Source organism: Cucurbita maxima, unplaced genomic scaffold (assembly GCF_002738345.1).
Source record: "Cucurbita maxima cultivar Rimu unplaced genomic scaffold, Cmax_1.0 Cma_Scf00001, whole genome shotgun sequence".
Lineage (NCBI taxonomy): Eukaryota > Viridiplantae > Streptophyta > Magnoliopsida > Cucurbitales > Cucurbitaceae > Cucurbita > Cucurbita maxima.
In genome coordinates this window covers 7564425-7592185 of record NW_019272017.1, presented here as the reverse complement: position 1 = coordinate 7592185, position 27761 = coordinate 7564425, and the positions used below count along the sequence as shown (strand labels likewise).

At 39.0% G+C, this 27761-nt stretch overlaps 5 protein-coding genes, 1 long non-coding RNA gene and 1 other non-coding gene across 11 annotated transcripts; 4 read left to right on the top strand and 3 right to left on the bottom strand.

The window, feature by feature from the left end:
• Window positions 1-826: 826 nt before the first annotated feature.
• Window positions 827-4026, top strand: LOC111479669. The gene is made up of 6 exons (XM_023124511.1): window positions 827-1463; window positions 1550-1755; window positions 2566-2854; window positions 2932-3017; window positions 3096-3187; window positions 3365-4026. Exons 1-6 carry the CDS (start codon window positions 1134-1136, stop codon window positions 3601-3603), a joined length of 1242 nt encoding a protein of 413 aa, XP_022980279.1. The 5' UTR covers window positions 827-1133; the 3' UTR covers window positions 3604-4026.
• A 373-nt stretch (window positions 4027-4399) lies between these two features.
• On the top strand, window positions 4400-5587 carry LOC111484079. Its single transcript, XM_023130560.1, has 3 exons — window positions 4400-4680; window positions 4781-4986; window positions 5141-5587. Exons 1-3 carry the CDS (start codon window positions 4588-4590, stop codon window positions 5436-5438), a joined length of 597 nt encoding a protein of 198 aa, XP_022986328.1. The 5' UTR covers window positions 4400-4587; the 3' UTR covers window positions 5439-5587.
• Window positions 5588-10796: 5209 nt separating this feature from the next.
• Window positions 10797-10868, bottom strand: TRNAC-GCA. The gene has a single exon. It is a non-coding gene; the product is annotated as a tRNA-Cys (tRNA).
• A 192-nt stretch (window positions 10869-11060) lies between these two features.
• LOC111466420 (receptor protein kinase-like protein ZAR1) lies at window positions 11061-13472 on the top strand. The gene is made up of 2 exons (XM_023111394.1): window positions 11061-12617; window positions 12698-13472. Exons 1-2 carry the CDS (start codon window positions 11063-11065, stop codon window positions 13348-13350), a joined length of 2208 nt encoding a protein of 735 aa, XP_022967162.1. The 5' UTR covers window positions 11061-11062; the 3' UTR covers window positions 13351-13472.
• An 809-nt stretch (window positions 13473-14281) lies between these two features.
• On the bottom strand, window positions 14282-15492 carry LOC111483950 (auxin-responsive protein IAA32-like). Of its 2 annotated transcripts, none has more exons than XM_023130380.1 (3): window positions 15035-15492; window positions 14634-14748; window positions 14282-14503 (listed from the first exon to the last, which is right to left on the bottom strand). In XM_023130380.1, exons 1-3 carry the CDS (start codon window positions 15453-15455, stop codon window positions 14428-14430), a joined length of 612 nt encoding a protein of 203 aa, XP_022986148.1. In that variant the 5' UTR covers window positions 15456-15492; the 3' UTR covers window positions 14282-14427. The 2 variants fall into 2 exon arrangements, with proteins under 2 accessions (XP_022986148.1, XP_022986212.1); XM_023130444.1 differs by having other exon boundaries at window positions 14634-14742.
• A 2450-nt stretch (window positions 15493-17942) lies between these two features.
• Window positions 17943-20286, top strand: LOC111486288. Of its 4 annotated transcripts, XR_002718857.1 has the most exons (3): window positions 17943-18301; window positions 19330-19550; window positions 19984-20286. It is a non-coding gene; the product is annotated as an uncharacterized LOC111486288 (long non-coding RNA). The 4 variants fall into 4 exon arrangements; XR_002718843.1 differs by lacking the exon at window positions 17943-18301 and having other exon boundaries at window positions 18882-19550; XR_002718864.1 differs by lacking the exon at window positions 17943-18301 and having other exon boundaries at window positions 18882-19550; window positions 19681-20286.
• A 1967-nt stretch (window positions 20287-22253) lies between these two features.
• Window positions 22254-25093, bottom strand: LOC111465567 (RNA polymerase II degradation factor 1-like). The gene is made up of 3 exons (XM_023110325.1): window positions 23797-25093; window positions 23379-23643; window positions 22254-23288 (listed from the first exon to the last, which is right to left on the bottom strand). Exons 1-3 carry the CDS (start codon window positions 25005-25007, stop codon window positions 22545-22547), a joined length of 2220 nt encoding a protein of 739 aa, XP_022966093.1. The 5' UTR covers window positions 25008-25093; the 3' UTR covers window positions 22254-22544.
• Window positions 25094-27761: the final 2668 nt, after the last annotated feature.

Sequence of the window (27761 nt, the reverse complement as noted above, 5' to 3'; positions counted from 1 at the left end):
GGGAAAGAGGATAACAGGTACGTGTATGTTTGTACTGATAGAGCTTATTCTTAATTCGCCATGGTCTTGTCAGTTTCGATTGAGTTTAAATAAATAAAAATTTTATGAATTTGTTCGATAAGAAATAAATAAATAGCTGTGGCCTAATAACTATCATTCATTTTCCTGTTACTCTTTTGAATCCTTATTTCAGAGATCCATAAATCGGGATCCTAATGCATATAGATACAATTGGTCCAATGGGAGCAAGAATTTCCAGGAACATTTCATTTCTGAGCAGAAGAGTCATTTTCATTTTCAAGTAGTGTTCGCTCGATTACGTATTAATCAATATTCGATTGATTGGTCTGAAGTTATCGATAAAAAAGATTTGTCTAAAATTCATTTTTTTATAATCACAAGAGGAATGATAATAATAATAGTAATTATTATAACAAATATAATAATAAACGTAACGCTTGCTTCAATCGAACCCTACACGTGGCTCAAAGTTGTCCATCCAAACACCACGTTCCAGATCTCCTCCGCCTCACATTTTTTCTCTTTTGTCCCTCTATTTTTCCAATTTTACACTTTTTGGAATTTGCGTGTGACGGGAGTTCACCCTCTAAGGAGGCCTCTACGTCTAAATCTAAGTATTGAAAATTACATTTTTCTCTCTCTACTTCCATTTATTTATTATTTTGGTCCTCATATTTAATTAATTGCAATTACAACTTTCGGAGCTGAATTTGTGTAGCTTTTACTTATAATTTTTTAATCGAATATTCATTTGAAAAAAAATTACTTTTCTTGGAACGAAAAAGGAGATTTTCAAATTTTCATTTCCTTTTACCAAAAAAATAAAAAAGATCTCTCCTAATCCGAATCGCCTTTTTCGTCGAACCGTTTTGATCTTTTGAAACCCGCCTCTTCCCATTCGATTCGACTGTCTTCATTGCTACTGTTTCTTGGATTGGTTCTCTTGCTTGAGGAATTTCTTCGTCGGCGATCTGATTTCCCTGGCAGATCCGACAAATTGCTGTTTCTGCTGTTTCGATTTCGGATACTCAGATCGGTCCTCACTTTCTTCCTGTACCACGATTACTTCCACTTCCAGAGCAGTGTTCCTCACTTGGTGCTAGACTCTCGAGATGCTAGGAACGGGTGTACGCTTTGGTCGCGGCAGGGGAGAGGACCGGTTCTACGATTCATCGAGAGCGAGGAAGGGCCTTCTCAGCCGTCAAAATGATAGGCTCCGTAGACCTCAACAACACGCTTCCGCTACTACTCCATCCCGCGCGGTTAATGATGTTTTCGTGCCTTCTTCTATTACTACACGGCCTGGGGACCGTCTGGAGTCTGATGAAGCTACTGAACCAGTTGCCATTTCTAATCCCCAGCCTGCTGTTTCACCGTTAAGTAATCTCGAGCGCTTCTTACAATCGACTACTCCGTCTGTGCCTGCTCAGTTTCTCTCTAAGGTTTGAGCAAATTTCTTAGAGGATTGTTTAACTTTAGTTCGATTTCACTTCTCGAACTGGACAAACTTGGGTGTTGTTTCTTGCAGAGTGCGTTGAGAGGTTGTAGAATGTGTGATTCGGAGACGCAGCCTTACTTCGTGCTTGAGGATTTGTGGGAGGCTTTCAAGGAGTGGAGTGCTTATGGGGCAGGAGTGCCTCTTTTATTGAATAACACTGATGGTGTGGTTCAGTATTATGTCCCGTATTTATCTGGCATACAATTGTATGCCATGGAATCGTCTACAAGGCCAAGGTATTCGACATGCTGGAATTGAATGTCTTCTACCTCCTTTAATATATAAGCATGAAATGTTGTTCTTTTCAAACCATTCATTGACGCATATTTGGCATGCAGCTTCTTACCTTGGGAGTTTCCAATCTCTTGGTTCTGAATTTTTGTTTAGATTGTGGTTTGGTGGGAGGGTATTTGCTCATCTCAAGTGATTCGATGTTCTACTTCTATTTTGTCCCTCTATTTGCTTTATCCTATGGGCCATAGCGCGAATTCGTGGTTCGCATAGAATGCTTCTCATCTACCGAGGAGTCATTTTAGCTTCTCCTTGATGGTCCCGTGTCTAGACAAAGCTCCGCCCTTCTCTGGCAAAACTTTTTGAAGTTCTAACCAACTTTTGACTGCGTAGTTAATATGTCATCTTCATTAATGGATGGATCAAAAGCGTATGAGGTCTTGTAGCTTCGGCGAATTACTTGAGCCCTGATACATTTTCGGTCATGTTGTCAATTCGAATGCTTTCTAATTTGCTTAAGGTGTGAGAGGTTGTTGTTCAAGAAATAGTGCCTATGGAAAACACACTCGTTTACATCGATCTTTTAGAATTTCATTGCTATCTCTTATAGCTGGAGTCATTTCACCTTTTTGGTTGATCGTATTCTTATGATTTGAATGTTGCTGGACTTCCTTAAGAAAGAAGAATTTATGTGCTTTGTTGGGGCATTATATTTTTCCCGAGTTTTATGAATTTAAATGTGAATTCTACCTTTTATTTTGTTCTCTTGCAAAATCCCTTTTGTTATTCTGATGTAAGTTTTGGTTGTTTGACAGGCGATGGTGTGAGGAAAGTGACAGTGACTACAGAGATTCAAGTAGTGATGGTAGTAGTGATTCTGAAATAAAGAGAAGAATAAAACACAGTAGAGAACCACCCCACCATAGTGATCCGTTTATCACAACTCCTTTTAGAATGGATAGATTGTCTTTGAGGGATCAGCACTTGGGACATCATCAGGACTGCTCTAGTGATGAGGCTGAATCTTTCAATTCTCAAGGTCGCCTTCTATTCGAGTACCTTGAAAGAGACCTACCGTATTTGCGTGAACCTTTGGCTGATAAGGCAAGTGACTTTCTGTGTTTTGATACTGTATTTAGGTTTAGAGCTTCATATTTTTCTCTGTTATTTTTTACATACAGATATCGGACCTTGCTTCACGCTTCCCTCAGTTGAAAACAATGAGAAGCTGTGACCTGCTACCACATAGTTGGATATCTGTGGCATGGTATCAGCATTTTCACATTTTCTATGAAAGCTCTTTAATATCCATGGACTAATTGGCTTCCAACCCAAAACGTTTTAGGTACCCAATTTACAGGATACCAACGGGGCAAACATTAAAGGATCTTGATGCTTGCTTTCTCACATACCATTATCTACACACACCAATCAGAAGTAATTGAATTTCTTCCAGTTTGACATGTTTTTGTCTTATTATTTTTCTAACGATTTCACTTGAAGTTCGTTTTCTTATTCTATTGTATCCTAGAGACCATTTTATTGTTTATACTATTGTGTGGATTTGTGGTTTCATGATATACCTGAGACGATCATAAATCATTTTCTTTGTAGGCCCTCGAAGCCCACAAGTGCCATCTGTGACATATCCTTGTAAGACGGATGGTGCCAAAAAGATTCCTTTACGAATTTTTGGACTTGCTTCATACAAGTTCAACGGGTCGTCATTGTGGATGCGAAATGGTGGAGTTGAGCATCAATTGGCAAACTTCCTTTCGAAGGCAGCTGATGAGTGGTTAAGATCTCTCCAGGTCAATCACCCAGACTTCCAATTCTTCAGCCGCCAGATGTAACACCTTACTGAAACAATATACTCCTACCATCTAGAATACGAAGATTGACATGCTGTGGCCCTGGAAAACAATCCCATAATTTGGTGGATTTCCCGCATGCTTGGTGAAGGGGATGGTTCAGGAGGACGGACAGGAGGAAGGCCTCTCGGCCTTAGACGGTCGGGAAGCACATGCATGATGCAGTAACAAAGACCGACAGAAAGCAGAAAACATTGGTGGCAAGGCACGCTGGTTTAGCAAGGTGTAGGGATGCTATAGTTCGAATAATCTGGCGCTTTTTTTCCTTATTTTTCCCGAAGGCCGGCCTTCATTTGAGAAATCAGGCCTGCCTGCCTTCCTTTAAACCTCTCTGATTGACAGTCATTTTGTAAAAGTATAGCGTTGTTTAAGGGGATTGGATCTGGGATGCATTTAGGCATTCAACTTGAACTGTACTGCTGAGGATCCGTGACCATATAATTGCTGTCTTAAGTATTGAAACTATAAATTAAAATTGAAAAATATAGGAAACAAAGTAATATTTAAACATCTTTTAATCAATTCGTTACTACTAATAGAATGAAGCATATTCATTTTACCTCCTACAGCCGGTGACACAACCGGAAAACAGGGACTTCAATATTCCAAGCAGCGGTCCCACTTGCATAATCAAAAACAGCACTCGTGTAATAAACCGACCACCTTAACAAAAAAGTCTCCCCAATTAGATCTCGCCACGTCTGCTACACCAATTTTAACGAAAGTTATTGGTTATTATAATGGACCCCACAGTAAAGATAAAAAGCAGAGAATCAAAACTCAGTAGTCAGAGTGGTCACTAAATCAAGGCCTCGGCAGCCATCCCAAGAAAAGCCAGAGGCCCATCTCCGTCGTATAACCAAAATCGCCGAATTTCATCAAAAGCAGATTAAATTTCAAATTTTGAAGCCACTTACATTAGTCTTCTTCCTTCTCGAGACACACCAAAAAAGAAAGGGGCAAATAATGGCGCTTTCGGCTATTGTCTTGGTCACCATTACTTCTCTGCATCTCATCGCCTTCGTCCTCGCTGTCGGCGCCGAGCGCCGCCGCAGCACCGTAAGTTTTTGGTCTCATTCATTCACTGACCCTTTCTACCAATCTGTGCAAATGAAAGGCTTTTATATTTCTGCGGGTTCTGTTTTTAATTTTTGTGAAGGCTAAGGTTGTGCCGGATGAGTACGATGAGTACACGTACTGCGTGTACGGCACCGACGCATCGACGGTGTACGGACTATCGGCGTTCGGTTTGCTTCTAATAAGCCAGGCGGTGGTTAACGGCGTTACTAGATGTTTCTGCTGTGGGAAGGGTTTAATTAGTGGAAAAGCCACCACTGTCGCCATTTTCTTCTTCGTCTTTTCCTGGTAAAATGTATTCCAAATTAGAGATCTTTGTCTGGAAATCAGCTAATTTATTCAATTGGGTTTTGAAAATGACTCAAACCCAACAACCCCATCAAGGAAAATTCCAACCTTGACGGCGATATTTGTTTATCTACTCTGTTTTTTTTTTTTTCAGGATCAGCTTTGTGGGAGCAGAGATTGGACTGTTGGCCGGATCGGCGAGGAATGCGTACCACACAAAGTACAGAGCGGCGTTTGGCGGCGAAGATTTGTCGTGTGCAACTCTTCGAAAGGGGGTGTTCGCCGGCGCCGGGGCCATGACGGTACTGTCGATGGTGGGTTCGATATTATACTATTGGGCGCATTCGAAAGCTGACACTGGAGGGTGGCAGAAACAGCAGAATGAAGGGGGGGTGGGCTTGGCGGCGCCTGTTCATGATCTCAAACAAAATGCTCAAATTGACAAGCCGTAGTGTGTTTGGGCTTTGGATTCGGCTTCGGCTTGTGAGATTATTATAATATTGGAAAAGTATTTGTTTTTAGTGAAAGAAGGAGAACAAACTGTAAGGCACTCGTATCAATCATCAACCAACCTTTTCTTTTTTTTCTTTTTCTTTCTTTATTCAAGTGTCTCTTATTTTAAGGATTTTTATTATTTTTTTCGTAGCTTCCAAGTTCGTGCCATTAAGTTCGTGTGACATCTAAAATATCAATTTCACCTACTACCTCTCGATCAAATATGACACGTCTACTTTGGCTACTTGAAGTAGCACATAGCCGTAATGGTTAAAAATACAAATTGTTCCTAAATCAGCACGTTTTCCATGGGGTTAGGAGATTAATTGGGCAACATGCCCTCCCATCCTATCATTCATCCAACTACAGGTGTACGTAAGTGTTAAGGATAGTTGACCGTTCATTATAAGGCAAATATCTAGATATTTGCCTTACATTACGGGTTACTATATTTGCCCTTTTATTAAATGTAAATATATTGTATTCATTTATTATTCTTTCTTTTTATCGCTATTTCCTTATTATTTGTAATTTACCATATTTCTGTATTCTGTAAATGATTATAAATAAGAGAACTCTCACCACCATTTGGGTGTGGTGGATTAATCAAACATTCACATGGTATCAGAGCCCTTTCGGTTTAACAACTCTGATCCTTTCTTCTCTATGGCTTCCGAATCTTGTTATCATCTTCTTCCTTTCAATACTCTAATCCATATGATCACCATCAAACTTTCTTCCTCCAATTATCTTCTTTGGAAAAGCCAACTTCTCCCTCTCCTTGAGAGTCCAGACATGCTGGGCTATGTCGATGGAACTATGGTTCCACCACCTCGCTTTGAACCAGAAACCTCCTCAACATTCAACCCCAAATATTTGGCATGGAGAGCAGTCGATCAACGACTTCTCTGTCTCCTGCTCTCCTCTCTCACTGAGGAAGTCATGGCTGTTGTCGTTGGTCTCTCTACTGCACGTGATGTTTGGCTTGCGTTGGAAACTACGTTCAGCCATCAGTCAAAAGCTCGTGAACTGAGACTTAAGGATGACTTGCAGTTGATGAAACGTGGCACAAAACCTGTTGCTGAGTATGCCCGTGCCTTCAAAAAAATTTGTGACCAACTTCATGCCATTGGCAGACCCATCGAGGACATTGATAAAGTGCACTGGTTCCTTCGTGGACTCGACACCGAATTTTCAGTTTTTTCTACTGCTCAGATGGCTCTCACCCCTATCCCCTGTTTTGCAGATCTAGTCTCTAAAACTGAAAGTTTTGAGTTGTTCCAGCACTCCCTTGAGTCCTCTGACTCCACTCCTACAGCATTCACAGCCACTAATCGTGGTCGCACCCATGGAAGTCACCCTGCTTCCTTTACCAACCAGCGAGGTCGTTCTTATTCTCACAAAAACAACTCTTCTAATCGAGGACGAACCCACTCAAGTCAGGGTCGTCGACCACCTCATTGCCAAATATGCCGCAAAGAAGGCCATTATGCTGACCGCTGCAACCAACGGTATGTTCGACCTGATTCTTCTCATGCTCACCTTGCTGAAGCCTTTAACACGTCATGTTTTATTGCTGGACCCGATGCTGCTGATTGGTTTCTGGACACTGGAGCTTCGGCCCATATGACTGCCGACCCATCAATTCTGGATCAGTCTAAAAATTACACGGATAAGGACTCTGTGATCGTAGGAAACGGTGCATCCCTACCCATTACCCACACCGGTACCCTTTCTTCTGTTCCAAATATTCACTTATTAGATGTTTTGGTTGTCCCTCACCTCACTAAAAATCTTCTTTCCATAAGTAAATTAACGTCTGATTTTCCTCTCTCCGTTACATTTACTAATAATCTTATTACTATCCAAAATCATCAAACAGAAAGGGTGGTGGCAACCGGTAAAAGAGATGGAAGGCTATATGGGCTGGAGCGCGGCAACTCTGTTTTTATTTCAGCCCTTAAAAACAAATCTTTACGTGCTTCATATGATTTATGACATGCTCGTCTGGGTCATGTGAATCATTCTATTATTTCTTTTTTAAATAAAAAATGTCATCTTTCTCTTACGTCTTTATTGCCTTCTCCATCATTATGTAATACTTGTCAGTTTGCGAAAAGTCATCGATTGTCTTATTCCCGCAATGAACGTAGGTCGTCTCATGTGTTAGATCTTATTCATTGTGATCTTTGGGGTCCTTCTCCCAACTATAGGTGTACGTAAGGTCTAACCGTTATTGGAGTTCATTTCTCAATTTCCTAAGAGTTCCTACGTTGTAATCATACAATGTTAGATTTCCTTATGGATCACAGGCTCGTATTCATATACTAGAGTAATACAACTTACGTACTAATCACGAATTCCTAACATGCTCATATTCTACGCATGCACTCATGATTATTCGACATTACCGTAAGTATGTCCATGATTTTGAAATCTCAAACAGTCCACTTTCACACATCTTTTTCAAACACCACAACTTCTTTCAAATTTGTAGTGCCCATAACTTTAAGCTATTTGCAATGCTACCCTCACTCTAATTTTCTTTTCCATTACGTCCTTCAAAATATTATTCAAAATTTCAAATTAATAATTCTATTAACTTAAATGCTAAATTTTTCTAAATTAATTAAAACAATATTTCAAGAGAATAAACTGAAAATATATTCTTTTTCCATCAAAATATTTCAATTCATGCAAGAGAATAATTAAAAAAAGAAAAAGAACCACGTTATAAAGCTACAAAAAGTGAAGAAAAAACGGGAACATATTTTAAATCCACTGCTTTTTTATATATACGATTATTCCCAAATTAGCTTCAGAATAATAGGGTACACAATTACCATATGCACCTCCAAGTTTCTTTTTAATTTCAAAATTACATCTCTAAATCATTTTAATTCCAAATTAATTAATAATATTCATCCATAAATTCCACCATTGACTTTTTGAACCACAATTTGACCAACCTTCATTTGAATGTGGACTCATATTTTTAAATATTAAAAAATATATTTTTTACAATATTAAGTCGGCGAAATAAATAAAAACCGAAGAATAATAATGTGGAAGCTGACTTTGATTTCTCGCCCGCATCTTTGATAATGGAAAAAAATGAGTCTTCGTATTAAGTAAGGCCTCGACCGTAATTTATCCGAAGAAAAAGTCAACAAAAGCTGGTCATATATTATCATTATTATTACTATTATTATTTTTTTATGTCCACGTGGTGTCATATCATTGGTTTGTGGTTTGGACCAGATATTTAGAACCTTTACATGCCCCCTTCATTAATACAGCTTCGCAGTTCTAATCCATTCCCTAAAGATAGAGAGAAGCGGCGGGGTTTTAGATGGTGAGGGTATTGAGAGATTTCAGCGGCGAAGGCGGCGGAGGATTCATAAATGCTCCGACGGTTTTGATATTATGGGCGGCGGTCGTTTCCATTTCTATTATTTCAACCGTCATATTCTCCTGCACCGGCGGCGGCCCCAAGGATAAAACCTCCTCACATTCTGATACATACGGTGCCGCATGTGCTGCTGGCTGTGGAGCCGGCTGCGGCGGTTGATCTCTCCTTCTCCGCCTCCAATTTCGAGACGGCGGCGTGTCTGATACGGTGACCGCAAAACAAATGCAACCCAATTTCCGCCACCGTGTAATTTCCCCCCCTTTTTAGGCGATTTTAGTGTTATTCGAGTTGAAAATATGTAAAAGAAATTAATATACTCGATAAAAATGAAATTTAAAAAAAAAAAATTGTAATATCTGTACGTACGTGTTGTATTTATCCATTTGTGGGTAAAATATAGATGGTTCTTGCATTTCCACGTGTGACTCTTATTAGTATTATATGTATTTTTAATCAAATTGAAGGATTAATTTGGAGTTAATTTATAAAAAAAGAGTTAAAATAAGGAAATAAAGGTTAGTTATTTAAACGGTTGGGCGGTTTGAGTAGGAGAGGGGTTAATAAAATAATGTGTAAAGACAGGCAGCAGCAATTGGATTTAGGTGTCGGGACATGTCAACATGGCCTTTCGATGGGGCCAAAAGTCAACATTTGGGACCATTATTTATTTTATTTTTTATTTTTTTATTTTTAAGCACTTTTTAGTGCACATTGGATAGTAGTGCTACTTACTTTTTTATTTTTTATTTTTTTTTGGGTAAAATCGTATCCAAGTTGTATTAGATAATGGGATGACTAGAACATAATTATCCATTTGGTATATTGAAAATTAATCTTTCAGAGTTTTCTTTTTTTTTTTTTCTTTCTAAATTAATAAAAAAAATAATCTTTATCTAATACATTTAAAAAATACTTTATTTAAAATATTATTATCAGAGAAATTATTAATACTTTATTTTAAAAATACTCAAAAATACAGTTTAATTTCCAAATTTTTTTTTAAAAGAAATTCTAAAATACCTTTAAGAATTATACACGTTTTAAAAATACTCATCAACTTTTAAAACTAATATTAAAAAGTTTGGAAGATTTTTTTTAACATACTACTTTTACATTTTTAAATATTTAATAAATTCTTATTAAATTGTAAAGTTATTTTTTAAATATTATTATTTGGTAATGGCCAACAAGCAAGAATAGTCTAACTCTTTGATAAATCTCTGTAGGATTGTGGGCATTCATGAAATGGGGTTGAGGGGTAATTGTAAAGCCTAGGTATAATAAAATATTAAATTAAACATATAAGAAATATGATTAATAAGTTAGGAATTTGTACAAATTTTTTAATATCACACCGACTTTAATTTCTCCAAAGGCATTCGAAGAATTTAATATCGTGGGCCCTACACATCATTAAATTCGAAGGTAGGGCCTTATAAAAGAGTTTATTTTCATTTCAGCCCCTTAATTTTCTCCTCCTCTCAATTCTGAACCCGAAGCGCGTCGGACACGTGGAACTGACTCACCATTTCAGAAACGGCTAGTTCTCCCATTCACATGCCAAATTTCCTCCCTTTTAGCGTTCCGGTCTTTCTCGTGGGTCGTGAACCCTGTTTTATTAATCTCCGGGTCCCCACGTGGTGTCGAGCGTACCAGGTCAGCAAGAATATCCCAACCGTTGGATTTATTATAACAAGATGAACTGCCCTTGTGTGGTCAAATTAAAAAAAAAAGAGTCGTAAATGGATGGAAAGTGGGTCCTACAACGACAGAATCATAATTATGATGTGGCACTTTAACACTTCATAATCGATGATTACATACTCAACCACGACCGTCTGATCATTCCCAGATCGCGACAGAATGGTCGCAGTGGGTCCCACTGAAAAAATAGAGAGAAATTAGGGCCCAACCGGGTTCGAACCGGTGACCTCTTGATCTGCAGTCAAATGCTCTACCACTGAGCTATGGACCCAATTGCTATTCGGTTCGTTATAAATTTATAAAAATAAATTTCATAAAAGTACTAAAATAGAATTAAAAAAATAAAAACGTTGCATATATATATATGGCGAAGTTAATTTAATCATCAATCACTTTGCTTCTCTTTTAACCATAAAATATTTTAATATTACTCACTAGAAGTTAACACACTTTTGTCCTCGTGGAATGGGAATCCCTTTAGACTTTTGGTCTGCAAAAAAAAAAAAAGCTTCACTTTCCAGCTTTCTCTACTCCCTCACTGTCAAGGGTTCCCTTCCTCAATTTCAAGTCACCATGGCTAAGTTCCCTTCCATTCCCCTGTTTCTTCTCCTCTGCAACATCTGTCTTTCCATGGCGTCTTCGAACGATGACCGCATTTCTCTTTTGTCTTTCAAACAGTCCATTTCTGAAGACCCATACGCCTCTCTCAGCAACTGGAATTCTTCTGATGAAACCCCATGTGGTTGGAATGGTGTTACATGCAAGGATCTAAGAGTTGTTTCTCTCAGCATTCCCAACAAGAAACTCAGCGGTGTTCTTCCTTCTTCTCTGGGGTTTCTGTCCGAGCTTCGTCATGTGAATCTGAGGAGTAATAACCTCCATGGAGCCTTGCCATTACAGCTTTTCGAAGCTAATGGAATCCAAAGTTTGGTGCTTTATGGTAATTCCTTATCTGGGTCTGTGCCAAATGAGATTGGTAACCTCAAAAACCTTCAAATCTTGGATTTATCTCACAATTTCTTTAATGGGTCGTTGCCTGTTTCCTTAATGCAATGCAGAAGATTGAGAATTCTTGATCTTACTCACAACAATCTTACCAATTCTCTGCCTAATGGGTTTGGTTCCAGTTTGAATTTCTTGGAAAACTTGGATCTTTCTCACAATAACTTCAATGGTTCAATTCCAGTGGATATTGGTAATCTGTCTAGCTTGCAAGGCACTGTTGATTTCTCTCATAATCGCTTCTCCGGCTCTATCCCACCCACCCTGGGAAACCTTCCTGAAAAGGTTTATATTGATCTTACTTATAATAATCTGAGTGGTTCAATCCCCCAAAATGGTGCTCTTATGAACAGAGGACCAACAGCTTTCATTGGGAATCCTGGCCTTTGTGGTCCGCCATTGAAGAATCCATGTTCTTCTGAAGCTCCGGCTGCAAGTTTATCTTCACCAGACAATGGTAATAAGTATGGGAAAGGAGGGGTGAGTAAGAGCAGTTTGGTTGCAATAATCATAGGTGATATCATTGGTATTTGCCTGATTGGTGTTATGTTATCTTATTGCTATTTGAGGTTTTGGATTCATAGAAATGGGAAGAAGGCAGACCAATCTAAGTATGGTTTAGAGAAGGATGAGAAAGGAAGAAAGCATTGTCTGTGCTTTCAAAAGGGTGAGTCCGAGAACGTTTCGGAGAATATCGAGCAGTTTGATTTGGTACCTCTGGATTCACGAGTCACATTTGATCTCGACGAACTTCTCAAGGCATCGGCTTTCGTTTTGGGAAAAAGCGGTATCGGTATAGTGTATAAAGTTGTTCTTGAAGATGGACTCACTTTAGCTGTGAGAAGATTGGGTGAAGGAGGTTCTCAAAGATTCAAAGAGTTTCAAACTGAAGTTGAAGCAATTGGGAAGTTGAGGCATCCAAATCTTGTTAGTCTCAGAGCATATTATTGGTCTGTTGATGAAAAACTGCTTATTTATGATTACATACCAAATGGGAACCTTGCATCTGCCATTCATGGTAACTTTTCTCTACTTTTTTGCACCTAAAACTTCATATCTTTTGTTGATTCATATATAAAAATCTTAAAACATCATCAGGGAAGCCCGGGACGACACCGTTTACACCGCTACCATGGTCTGCTCGGTTAAGAATCATGAAAGGCATTGCGAAAGGGTTGGTTTACTTGCACGAGTTCAGCCCCAAAAAGTATGTTCATGGTAATTTGAGAACCAACAACATACTTCTTGGACACGACATGATACCACATATTTCGAATTTCGGGCTTGCCCGCCTTGTTAACATTGCTGGAGGTACTCCGACCGTGCAATCGAGTCATATGGCAGAAGAAAGACAACTAAAGTTTGCCACTTCTGAAGCTAGTACATTCAGTTCTAGTATGATTACTTACTACCAAGCTCCCGAATCGTTCAAAGTCGTGAAGCCATCGCAGAAATGGGACGTGTACTCGTATGGTGTGATATTACTCGAAATGATCACAGGAAGGTTGCCTATAGTTCAGGTGGAAGCCTCGGAAATGGATCTTGTTCAATGGATTCAACTCTGTATTGAGGAAAAGAAGCCGCTTTCGGACGTGATAGACCCGTGTTTGACTCCAGACGACGATGGGGATGAGGAGATCATCGAGGTTTTGAAGATGGCATTAGGTTGTGTTCAAAATAGTCCAGAAAGAAGACCGACAATGAGACATGTTTGTGATGGTTTGAGCAGGTTGGGTGTCAATCCAAACTAAACCATAAAACATATCATTGTATGACACTCAAAAGTTCTACGTTGTTTTGAACAAAATCAGTGTCATTAGAGTTGAAGATTTGCTTTCTCATTCTTATTTTTATCATCACTCTCCAAAATCAATGGTTGCTTCTCTCTACAAACTAACTGATGTTGCAGAAATGGCTGTGTTTTCAGTTTTGTGCTTCAAAATTTTCATTTTGTTAAGGAGGCATAGGTTTGAGGACGATAGAGAAGGTGAGATTCCACATTGGTTAGAGATGAGAACGAAGCATTCTTTGTAAGGGTGTGGAAACATCTCCTCAATAGACGCGTTTTAAAACTGTGAGGCTGATGGTGATACATAACGGGCCAAAACGGACAATGTCTACTAGCGGTAAACTTGGACTGTTACAAATGGTATCAAGGCTAGACATTAGGTGATGTTGCTAGTGAGGATGTTGGCTCCCAAAGGGGATAAATTGTGAAATCTCACATCAGTTGAAGAGGGGAACGAAACATTCTTTATAAGGGTGTGGAAACTTCTAGCCACCAAGTGGGATGGATTGTGAGATCTTCGGTTGGAGAGGGGAATGAAACATTACTTATAAGGGTGTGAAAACCTCTGGCTACTAAGTAGGATGAATTATGAGATCCCACATCGGTTGAGAGGAGAACAAAACATTCCGTGTAAGAGTGTGGAAACCTCTTTCTAGTAGATGCGTTTTAATCATGAGGCTAACGACGATACATAACACGTCAAAGTAAACAATATCTGTTAGCGGTGGGTTTAGGCCATTACAACATGCCAAAAATCTACTAACGATAGGCTTGGGCTGTTATAATGGGAATAATCTCCAACCTGATATCGAGTCTAGCGCTGAGTTTATGACTGAATAATACATTTTCTTAACACACCGTATAATATTTAGGTCACCCGTTGAACATAAATCATCAAATCGAGGAATCATAGATAAAGTATATAATATAAAAACGAATAATTGGAAGATTTTGTTATAAAAGGTTCCTTAAAATGAGATCATTTATCCAAAGCTTCCAACGTAACACAAAATATAATTCCATTAAGAAAGTTTTGAAGTTAATTTTGATGAATGGCAACAAAACCCTCATCTTTCCGAGCAATTCTCAGCCTCTTTACATCCTCCACGAATTGCCTGTCCGTTTCCCAACAAAACCAAATCACCAAATTAGATCAACATAATTATGGTTTGCTAGTTACACTGCTCATGCAAATGAGATTGAAATTAATTTGATTCAAGTAAATAACCATGGTTATAAACTTACTTCCACGGGACGTCACCGACACTCCTCCAATTTTCGTCTCCATCTTTGTAAAATAGTGAGAATTCAGATTCATTCTCAAACAATTTCAATCCAGATTCACATTGTCGACCTGATCCCACCAATAAATATAGACAGTGTAAGTATTTAAATAAATAACTCGAACAAACCAAACTAACCTAACCAACAAAAACAGAGAGAGAGAGACCCAGACCAAAATTAAGAATAATCGTAATTTTCATATTTCGACCCATCGGTACAAATTTTAAAACTTTTCCTCCAACTGACCTCCGAAAATAATAACATATAAAAAGGTAAATTAGTTCTAGTACAATTAGACATATCTCGACTAATTCAAACATAGTTCAGTGAATAATCGACCCATAGAAAGAAATGAAACGTACCAAACATGTCTTCAAGCTGAAGCGCGAGACTGGAATAGGAGCCATGTTGAAAGATGCAAACTTTTCTACCAACAATGACACCATCCATATTGACTTTGACATAAGCCCAGCGCTGCTGTTTGCTCTGCACCACCTCCTCTGCCTCCTCCTCCTCCTCACAACAGTAGTAATCCTGTTCTACTACTACTACTCCATTATTATTATTACTATGTTTCATGTTTATGTTGATGTTCATGTTCATGTACAGATCCGCCGCCGTGTGATCCGCCGCCCCCCAGTTCATCCCATGCTCATCCTCCTCCCCATACCCTTCTATTGATCCCACCACCTCCGGCTGCAGCGTTCTCAGGCTCAGCCCCAAATCTATGCTCCCATTCTCCCCTTTCCCTTCACAGTAAACAGAGAACTGATTAGGCTCCATTATCTCAAATGGGTTTTGGGTAAAGAAATTGGGGATTTATATGCATATTATTTATATGGGATATGGGGATGATAGGGATGTAGGGACCTTAAGGCAAGGGGGGAGGGGGACAACAAAGCCCTCTTCCCATTACTACTCATTCAATCTTGTTTATCCTCTTGTGCTTGTGTGTGTGTGCCTATGCTACTCACTAGCTAGCTCACTTCATGCAAATGCAAGAACCCATTTACTGTTTGCCAAACCAAACAAGCCTATTGCCATGCCCACTTTCATGCTAACCAAAAAGCTACCTCTTTTGGATTCTCCACTACCTAACCTTCCTACCACTGTTTCTACTACTTTCTATGTGCCTACCCCCATCCCTACTTCCAGTTCCAATCAATATTCTCTCCTTTCAAATTAGAACTATGGTTTCGTTGTTTTTACGATAATATGTATTATGGATGAGAACACATTCTCTAACACGCCACTTCTAATGGAACGTGGTAGGTTTACTAAACGACCTAACCTTAATGATCTGTGAGTGTTGGGCAAGGTGAGATGAACCTCACATCAATCATGCTACCTGACTCAATGTAGAGTTGATTTGGATCCATTCATGTTGTTTAGTTTAATGGTAATGTAGTATGGTATCAAAGTTTTTCTCTAACCAATACCTCACCCAAACGAGTTTTAAAATTGTGAGAGTAACAACGATACATAACGGGTCAAAGCGGACAATACCGACTACCAGTGGGGCTTGAGTTGTTATAAATGGTATTAAAATCAGACATCAAGCGGTGTGTCAGCGAGGATGCTGAGTGTCACAATCGCACTCTTGATGGCAGCGGACTTGCGATTGTGCGGCACTCACTTTCCAATGACAAGTGAACTAAGTCAATTCGTTCTTATGTCGCCTACGACCAAATGATGTATTCTCGAGCCTTTGGCCTCGGTTTAAGAAGAAGGTTTTAGAAAACGATGGTAGAGAGAGATTTTCGAAAGAGAGATTTTGAAAGAAACGTTATATATGCAAGCAAGAGAGTAACAACAACGGCTGCTCACAGTACATAATTATTGATAGAGAAAAGTTGACAACTAGTCATATCCCCTCTACATTCTTAGTCATTTCATGTTTGATAGGCCTAGACATGATTTTTCCGAAACGTCATACTTTCTAGAAATACAAAAGTAAAACACTACAACATGTAAAGACATAAAAAGTTTGGCTTGTCATGGGCATGCGGCCGTGACACAGAGTTTCCAACGGGGTGGATCGTGAAATCTCACATCAATTGAAGAGGGAAACAAAGAATTCCTTATGAGAGGTGGAAACCTCTATCAAGCAAACACATTTTAAAATTGTGAAGTTGACAATGATACGTAATGGGCCAAAGCAGTGGACTTAGATGGGTACGGGTAACGTGAGAGACCCACTTATGCATGTTAATAACAAAATTTGGAGCTCAACCAGGTCGGGGTTTCATGTGTAATTTTACTTTTGATACTCTAAAATCTCTTAGACTCTTCTAGTAGACATGAGCCATTGTGTGTATCACACATTTGTTTACAACTTTGAACCTTCTTTTGGAAGAAAGTAGTGATGAAACACTGATCTGACAAGGAAACCCATAGTATTTATTACATACAATAAAGGATCTACTTAGATTCTCTGAGAAATCAGAAACCCGTTCCCTGGTGTGCCTTTATTGAATCGAAAGTGATGATGATGATTATGACAATCTTGTTGGTCTAATGTTATCTCTGCACCAAAATATGTTGTTGTCAGATGTCGCACAGAGCACACGTAATTAATTATCATGACATGTCCGAACTTGCCAATGGCCTGTCCAAAACATGTCTTCCACACAGATCACACACCAAATTTGATACCCAACATGTTGTGGAGATGATATCTGTGAAGGGGAAGGGGGCTTTGTTGCTTCAATTACTTCCGTCCTGACATTCCACCAAAAAACAAAGGCAGAGACTTTCATGCTGCGTAGCTAAGCTTATGGAGACTTGATGGGATGGTGAGGAGTCGATGTCATTTCTTTCCTTCTTTTTCGAAATCATGATTTGGGTGTCAAATTATTCAACGAGACAGTCGCACCACCGTAATTAGGTTAATTTGGGGACGAAGACTTAAAAAAGACAGCATTGTGTTTGTTTTTGCTTGGATTTTGAACACTTTTTGTGGTTGAGGGGACAGTCGTCCGTAGGGGAGCCCATATTCCCATTCCTCCTTGTCCCTTCCCTTCCCCCTTCAACTCCATTCATTGCACTCTTTTCTTTCTTCCTCTTATCCCAACGCCCATTGCCTGTCTTAACTATTATTCTCATATCACGTCCTCCTTAATTTGATTCTATTTTAGTAACACCTTTAACCACCCTTAACATTTATACCAAAATCATTCATCCATAAACATAGGGCATAAAGAGTATACGAGAGGCCCATTGAGCCCAGATCAGCTTCACGTTAGGCCCAAAATAAAACCCATCCTTCCAACTGTTCGGCCCATCTTCGTCCCACCGCGGCCCTGGTCTTCGGCCGCCATCTCCCCTTCCCCTTCCTCGCCGGAGCTTCCGGCTTCTGGCGGCGGCGACGAGGTGCAACATAATAGCGAACAACGTTTCTTGGGGAGCCTGTGATTTAGTGGCTTTTGGCGCTCAAAACGCCGTCGCTATCGCTATCGCTATCTTCTCCCCTAAGGTGCGTTAAGTACTACGATGCACTTCCTCTTTCGATTTTCCATAACCGGAGAAACGCCGAACTCCGCTTCTGCACAAATTTTGACGACCCTTTCCGGTCACAAATTTCATGGGCTAGATCCGGCGATTATATTATTTCAGTCGGGCATGGCCAGGTGAGGTGCAACCAATTTGGCTATCTGCCTTGTCATCATAACTCATTGTGTGCATTGAAACCTGAATATGAAAATTTTGCTAGTATGCCTTGTCTTATCTCGTTGTGTCATATGAAAGTGTATTTTATGAACCCTAGTTTTTCTCGTCACTCCATCTACGAAAAAATTGTGTGGTTTTCTGGCTCTCACAATTAGAAAGTTGGTAGTCTTTGAAGCTCCATTATCATTTTTGAAGTCATTGAGTCATGCCACACTGCACAAATTTGTGGCCACAGATGATGATCTTGTGTTCATATTTTAGGTGCTAATATGTCGCCTCTTTGGCTTTCGCAGAAACCTATTCCTGTTCACTGTGAGTCTTTCTTCAATCTTCCCCTATTCACCCGCGTCTCTCAGTTTCAGTTTCAGTTTGGCTGATCCTGTCATATGAGTGACTGATACTGTCATATGAGTGACTGATCTATCACCTTGGAAAGCTATTGCCTCACCAACTAGCTAACTAGACGCAAGCCCCTCTTCGAACAGATTCCTGCTTTTGCTCTTCAGCGTACAGGATATTAGCAACCATTTCTATAGGATATTAGCAACCATTTCTAGCTGTTGTTCCCTCCAAGAGCAGATTCTTATGCATTATTCACCCGTCCGCCATTTGATTAAGTTAAATCCGTATTTTTTAATAATATGAACTCTTATTTCCTTTTTCGAAATCATTATTACTATAATAGAATATATCCGGCCGAATACATAATTAAATTGGTTTGCGAGATCCTCCCAAATAATCATTCGGAATGTTGAACCATGGTCAAATTTCCAACTCAACTTGAGGCAGTTATATCTTGAATAATGGGTGTCGAGTCTTTGCTATCTTTTTTGTGTTATATTATCATAAAATGTCAAGTATGTGGAAACCGATTATAGGAGATTCACTTTGCAATGAAAGTCAAGTTTCTTTGCTTGAGTATCAATTTGTTGGTACATGAATATGTATATTGAAATGTTCCAAGTTCTAACCAGTCATCTTCATGCAGCTGCTGATAAGACTTAAGACAGGAGTGGAAATGAAGGTCTTGACACCCTTGAAACCATTCCCAATGCAGTTCCTGACGTTCTTATTGAACCTCCCATTGAACATCAACTGGCATGGCATACACTTTGGCCAGAGTCGCACAAACTTTATGATGATCATGGGAATGAGCTATTTTCTCTTTGTTGTGACCCCATGAGGAAGCTTGTTACTTCATCCTGTAAGGTATAATCAGTTCATCTATTGTTCGTAATTATAGAAAATAATTATTCATTTCTATTTAAATGCTAGTCAACCCAAAAGACAATGTCTTTTGTTTCTTCCCCTGCTTGAACAAAAAACAATAGTTTTATAGATCAAGGGAGGGGCACAGAAGAATCACTTGATCATGTTCTTGGAACCCATATGGTCATGAGTTTGCAACAGGCTCTAGGGATAAGACTGCGAAGATATGGGCTTTGACAGTCTAATCTTCAGTTAAACAAGCAGCTAACAACTCTGCCACAGTTCAAATCTAGTTTCACTGCTTTATAAACGGGTGGCTCTTGATCCCGAGAGCAATGGGCTCCCTTGAGTTTTGGAGTTTGTCTATCAAAAGAACAGAGGATGTTTGCTCATATGCAGTGTCTTAATCAATTTGTGTGCCATGTTTCCTCAGTCAAGTGTTTGGCATGAAAGCAAACGGAGAAGAGTGAATAGTGCAGGAAGCTGCAACTTGTATCCTGTGGCACGAACCACTGTGTGAAGAGTGTTTGAGGTAAATGTTCCTGTTATGAAAAGGTATGTATCTTTGTATTGCTTGTTTTTGTGGATTATGATCACTTTCAATTTTGCCCCCACAGAAAGTGGCACTCAACTGAAATTGTTTCCTCTTGTATTTGGGCTGCTGATCTGTATATTCATTTCCATTTCCATTTCCATTTCTGAAAAACTTTGGAGTAAATAACGAATCATACCTTCCTTACCTGTATTTGTGCAGTCTCTTCCCTTTTAAGTATTGATTTTCAAAATTGGTTTCTAAACCAACACAAACACAACTTTTTTAGTTCAGTTCAACAATGGTGGGATGGAAGATCTAACCATTGACTTGTAGGTTGATAATTGGTGTGCCTTATCTATGACTTGTAGCTTTGTCTAGAACCTTCTCAGCTATGATAAATGGCTTTAGTCATGAATGATCTAAGCATGAGTTGATTTATTCAAATATATCATCCATTATATAAATGAATAGTCAGAATGAAATGTAAAAGCTTTACCAGTCGGCAAAGGGTTATTATGGTAGGAGCATTTTCTAACAAGGTTGGCTTGGCCAATCGTAAAGAAGACATTAAGTCCTTAAAAAAATTGATAGATGAACCAATGAAACTCATCATCGGTGCTTTTATGAGTCTAATATTGAGGCGAACGCACATATTAATTGCCTTTTAAATAATGCTTTCCTGCGTGGATCCTGCATTGCATATATACAATATTAGATTCATCAGAGATAAGGACTGAAATGAAGGCAAGGGACCTTTACAAAGCCAAAAGTCAAATTTATATCATTATTTTTTGGTGGCTTTGAGTTCCATTCTACATTATACACATCAAGTTGTGATGGGAAATGCAACAGTAAGAACCTTTACAATAAGATTTCGTCTGGTTTTGGACAAAAAGTAGTGGAATTCCCAAATTCATTTCGATTCTTACCAAACATGATCTGAAAAAGTGGCATTCTTTGTGTCGTGGTTGCTTATGGGACATCTGAGTTGAAATTCGATTGATACGAATCGAGCATCATTTCGCCAACTACCTACTCCAGACAATGCGAAGTTCTGTATGTTAGTAATTATAAAAAGAGTAGTTAAAAGCAGAAAGTGATGACAATGCAAAGCAGCGTCTTTAGGAAGCAAAGACAAGAATGATAAGCTCAAACCCACATGGCGAACTTGATTATCTGAGTCATAAATCCTGCAACCTGTCTCCCTATCCAATAACAGAAACAAAGCTCGTACATAATGTTGTAAGAAAAGTTTCACCAGAAACTAAACCTGGCATTTGTATATTGTAACAGAGAATCACATGAAATTTTATAGTATTGAACTACAGATGGCACATGCAAATTTAAGACTTCAAAATGCGAAAAGTTTCAGACAAATTCCCACCTGAATTAACTGCTGATAATCTCACCAAAAGCAAGACTTCTGTCCAATCATAATTTTGAGATGAGACCTTATACAAAAAAAATCAACTTTGATTCGATTCTGATGTCATTTTATTGGGAAAGAAAAAGAAAAGGAATAAATGGCAATAACGATTGAGATGTTCCGAGACAGAGTGTGCATTCATTGGATTCCTTACTTTACAGCTTGAGAATGACGACAGGTACCTGGCTCAGTGTATGAAGAAGAAACCCTGAAAAAGGAAATAACAGATTTGGGAAGGGAGTTGAAACAGCTTTCAGAGAACAAAAGGCAGCCTCACGCCAACTTTGATCACAAGAGAATGGAAGATGTGGATGGAAACAAGCTAGTGGTGAACACCCTTCTAAACACCAGCCTGTTGAACATGAACCGCCTTTCAAGCAAGCCACTGAACATGAGCATTCTTTAATGAGGCTGCGAGGATTCAGGAACCTCCCCAAGCTGAAAAGGAAGCCTATGATTTTTATTTGTTCCGCATTCAGTGAGGGAGATGCAAACTGATCAGCAACATAGAATCTGTGAACACAATCAGAGTAACAAAAGTTTTCAGACAGAAAATGATGAACTGCCAGGAAATGATCAACTTCTGTTGGTATGAATGTGATCCCAATTGCTGGATGCTATAAGCAATTGACTGCAGGGAGGGCATTGTTACATAAGGAACTACAAGTATAGAAATCAGAAATAAAACCAAGCATTATCTAACATCAGCAAAAATCATAAATTTGAGGGAAGATAAGAGATCGATGCAAAAAAGCTTGCTAATTCTATAACACATTGACTGCACAAGCACACCATGTTTGAGTTCAGAACTTACAGTATAACTATAATATCCAGACCACTTTATAATTTTCTATGACAATAAACAAATAATATGACACACACGAACAAGAAGACAACAACAATTACTTATTATCTCTTATCTCAGATACATGCACAAACCAATAGATACCAATAACAAGACAGACAATAATATAGAATATTGTAAACAAAACCAAATACTTTATTCCAAAATTGTTTCTTCTTTCTGAACAGACTATAATGGTTGTGAAGTTCTCATCTGCTGCTTGATGTTGTCAGTGGGATGCTGAGCAGAACTTTCAGGCAGCATTACAGCAGCTGCTGGCATGGCTTGGTACTGAGAAGGTGCTAGAGGTTGAGTATAGTATATCTGAGAATGAGCAGGGTCCGAAAATTCATAGGCATAATTTGCAGTAGCGGATGTAGGTGCAACCGATTGGGATGGATGCTGAATATGAGAGTAACCCTGGTTGTAGGCAACATATTGTTGCTGATGCTGATTTGTCGGAACCTGAACTAACGACTGAGCAGCTGTAGTTGTCTGTTTGTATGCCTTGGCAGCCATTTCAGTTTTTGCAATAGGGGCATTCCTTGCGTGGTTGTAAGCTGCAGTTGTAACCAAAGTTGGATTGGGTGGGGTTTGGGGCCGGCCAGGAGGAATAGCAGTGGCAGACTCGCTGATGGAAGATTGCTGTACTGGCAAATTGCCATAAGCTTGGCCCTGTCTAGCAGGCAGGTAGTAGACTGGATACTGCTGCTCCATCTGATGGGGATGATGATGGGGCTGAGGAGAATATACAGGGAAGAATGCTGGAATGGGAACTGCACCAGATGGGTGCTGGTGGATGTAGTGTGCGCCTGCATGTATGAATTGCTGTGGTTGAGATGGGTGTTGCTGCTGTTGTTGCTGCTGTTGCTGCTGTTGCTGCTGTTGTTGCTGAAGTTGCTGTTGTTGATGTTGTTGATGTTGTTGCTGAAGTTGCTGATGTTGATGTTGTTGCTGAAGTTGCTGTTGTTGATGAAGCTGCTGTTGTTGCTGTTGTTGCTGAAGCTGCTGTTGTTGCTGAAGCTGCTGTTGTTGCTGAAGCTGCTGTTGTTGCTGAAGTTGCTGAAGTTGCTGATGTTGATGCTGATCGTAATGAGATTGTAACACATATCCTGATTCTTGGACCTGTTGTGGAATATGAACCCGAGCGTTTTGATCAGAAATATTGACTTCTGGATCTGAGGGATTGCCAGGAAGCCTAGCGGTTGAAGAGGGGATTTGATGAACAACTTGTTCTTGATACATCACAGGTTTTGAGCGAGACATCTGATTGTTTAAACTAGTATCACTGAAGAAACAAAATGCAACCGAAAACGCACAAACTCAGACAACCAACCAATTATCCCTCAGGAACAACCATCAAAAATCTAAACTAATTGACGATAAAAATTAAGCAGAATTATTTATGCCAGCGTGATCGAGAAAATCAAGCAATCCGTACCTTGACACCGAATCCGGAGAAGGAATATCAACAAGTCCACTTGATTTCTGCTGCAATTGGGGGGGCAGAGACTGTGGCTGAGGTGGTAGTGGTTGCCGGTATCCGACTGGCGCCCCGTGGTCCGATCTTTCGTCATCGGAGATCACCCGATTCATATAATCTCCCACACCTACTGCGGCAGCTAAGCTCACAGGTATTGCAGAGCCCGCCGCAGAAGCCACAATAGTTGTAGGTAAAGGAGGCGGCGATGAGAGTGCCGTGAAAGCTTCATCTTGCAGTTTTTGACCAATAATCATCTGAGAAAATTGCTCCTCAATTCCCACCTTCTGATCTTGAATTCGAACTGCACCAGCACCACCGCCACCGCTATTGACGCTATCCTCCACATGAACCCGGATCGGCGGCAAATTCGCCAGAGAAGGCGAAGAGGAGGTAGACCCAAATGACGATGTCGTCTCGATCATGGGTGAATCAGGGACAGAATGAATATCCTGTTTTCCACTCTTACCATTTCCCAACGACCCAGGCTGAGAACCATCCGCCTCCCTCGGACCCGAATCGAGGTTATTAACACCAACATCATCATCAAGCCCTAACAAGCAATTGACCGATGCAGAATCGGAAAAACCTCTATTGAGAAAACCGGCACCATTCAAAGCATTCAGAAACCAGTCCTCCGAACTAGTCGAGCTCTCGAGAATTGGCCCGATCGACTGAGAAACATCCGGCTTCGTCGGGAACAGAAACAACCGAAGTCGCGAGGGTTTTGCCGCAGGGTTAGACGAATTGCTGGCCGTCCGATCATACTCATCAATCATATTCTCCAAATCCTCATCGGTGGTAACAGAAATGAGAGAATCCAAGTCCTCATTCGGAAGCTGATATTTCAGGGTAAACGACCTACCATTGAGAAGCGTCTTCGACAAACGCGCAGTGAGGTCAGATAAAGACGTATGGCGGTCGACAACAACGATCCGAGTCTCACCACAGACATAGCACAGAGTCTTATCGTGAGGGCGAGGGACTATATGCCCGCCGTAGCTGCACATAAGACGAAGGCGGCCTGCTAGAGGGCCGGGGGCGAGAGGCTCATCCCACGTGTCCGTGTTGCGAGACCTCGGAGATGAGTCCAACGACTCCGGATAATTGAGCTGAGGCGATGCCGCCGTCGGAAGCGGCTGAGCGGTCGTCAGAGGCGGCGGTTCCATCATGGCGTGCGGCGGAGGAAGGGCGGAGTTGGAAATTGGGAGCAGAAAGCTAAGGGGAGAGAGAAAAGAAAACCCCAACTTTTGGTCTTTCTTAAAGAACACGGAGGACAGTAATTAAAAAAAATAAAAATAAAATCATTAACGCACTTTCCTGAAAATCCAGTTAAAATAATTAAACAAATTAGGGAAAAAGGTAAAATAAAGGCAATAATCAAGGGGGGCGTTGAGAGTTACAGTTACTCCGTTGGGGATGAGACAGTAAAAAAATTCCAATGTTTCCATAATTATTTGGGGCATCAAATGGGATTTCCATATAAATGGAGGGTCAACTTTTTATTCTTTTGTTCTATTGTTTTACGGTGGTAAAAAATCAAATGAAGGTAAAAGGGGGACAAAATAAACCGGACCGGGTCCATACGGGGTGACAGCTAAGCACACTGATTGGCTCCAGTTGGGTTGCATGGGAAGGTGTGTGGGCTGTAGCTGTTTGCTGGATCATCATTTTATTTTCTGAATTTTTGCTTTTATTTTTTTCTTTTTGTCCTCTCACCTCTCTTAAATATGTCGTCGTTTCGTTACTTTTGTGGGATTTTTCCCTTTTATGGAATTTTGCATAATAATTATACGGTAATTGTATTTTCATTTTTTTATTCAAAATGTTATATTTCTGTGGTTTTAAATAATTAATAATAATAATAATAATAATAAGGTTGGTTTACCGTAAATATAAAATTTAAAGTTCTAAAATACTTTGAATTAAAAATATTTTTCAAAAGTAAATTCAAACTCAATCGCTTAGGGTAGAAGGAATATGGATAAAATGAAATAATATCCTTTGAGTTAGAAGGTCAATATTTAAAGGATTTTTTTAATTTTGTTCGTTGAACTTAAAACTTAGGAGATTCAAAGAAAAGTGAAAACAAAATTATAATAAGCGATAAATAAATCAGGATTTAATTATATAAATATCTTTTCAGAAATTCCAATTAATTTTATTTATTGTTATTATTATTATTATTTAGGGCAAAATAGAGATTCAAACGCAGTCTCGGCCGCAATCTGGTGGCGGAATTCGGCGACTTCTTCAAATTAAAACATGAAATGGAAAAAAAAAAAAAAAAAAAAAAAAAAAAAAAAAAATCTGATGTCGGCCACAAAAGTGTTCATGAAGGGATATACAAAGGCGTGGATTAGTCTCCTTTATCCTTATTCTAATATTTTCAACTCATATTTATTTCTTTAATTTTTTATTTATAATTTTCTGTCGAGAAGAAAAACATTTTAACTGAGATATCTCGTTAAAATAAGAGAGAAACGAAAAGAAGAATCAATAAAATAAAAAGATTCTATGTTATATCGTATCAAAAAAAAAAATATAATATATTATTCAGATATCAAAATATCCGTATCTCGATCAACATTCCACACTCATTAAATAATATAATATAAGTTATTCATTTAATTAAACTCGACCAATATTTGTTGATNAAAAAAAAAAAAAAAAAAAAAAAAAAAAAAAAAAAAAAAAAAAAAAAAGAATAAGAATTGCAAACCCACAGGCAGCAACCAAGCTGCAAACCACGCGTCTTCCCATTGGCCACCTACTTCGACGAAGCTACTATTATGAGCGCGTATACAGACATAGCGCGTGGGATTCGAAGATGCCGTGCTGTAAAGCGACAAGGTTTTGCCAACTGCCAAGGCAATGTGAAATTACTTAATTAAACCTTTTTTTTTTAAGAAAAATAAAAAACAGTAAAAATAGAGATTCTGATGCAGAGGGAAATCAGGTGGTTGTAGTGGACATACTTTTTTTGATGTCATTGACCTGATCTCGCGCCACGTAAGACCGTAGAATTTTAAATCTGGAAGCTACCACGTCACCTGCATCCCGCCTTAAATTCTCCGAATATTCTCATTTACCATTAATTTAATCTCAAATTTAAGCCCCATATTACATGCATCTCAACTTTATACGCTTATTTTTTTTATTTATTAGCTCAATAACTTTAGGGGTGTGCCTAATTTATATTTTATACTTTTTAATTATATTTAAATTTACCAATTACGTCATTCCGGGCAATTAAATTGCACAAAATTTGGAAAAGTTCTCTAATGGACCTTAAGAGGTTATTATTATTTCCATTTAAATTCGTTCAGAAAGTATTTTAGAAAAGGAAATAAATTAGAAGAGAATAAAAAAATAAAAATAAATATAAATGCATTCCATTCAAGAGAGGGTGGAGACATTAATGCATAAGCTTTGGTCATCATTCTAATAATAACGGTCAATATCTTATTTTTTAATCAATTTTTCTAGTTAATAAGATGGGGTTCGAGATATGAACTCGATCGGCCCGAACTGGATTGTGTTTGTAGGTATATAGGGAAGTATGTGGAGTATGAAAGTGTAGTGTAGGTGTTAGTCCTTTTTTCCTTTAATGGTTATGCAATCGGATAAGATGAACTCTCTCATTATTCGGTCTTCGAAGCAACCCTTCCCTTAATGACGTGTTGTTGACACGACATCTTTTTATCTCCTTCTCTCTTCTTCCCTCCAAATAAAACATCAATACCTCCATAATAATTTAGTTTTTTTTTTTACTTTTTATATAAAACTAATTAACGAAGAGAGGTTATTAGTTTTAAAAGTAATTCAAGACAACTATATGACATAGTTATATTACGAAAGAATATCGAGATCATCATGTAGCATAATCAAATTTCAAATCTTTACTAAAATCGTAAAGATGAAAT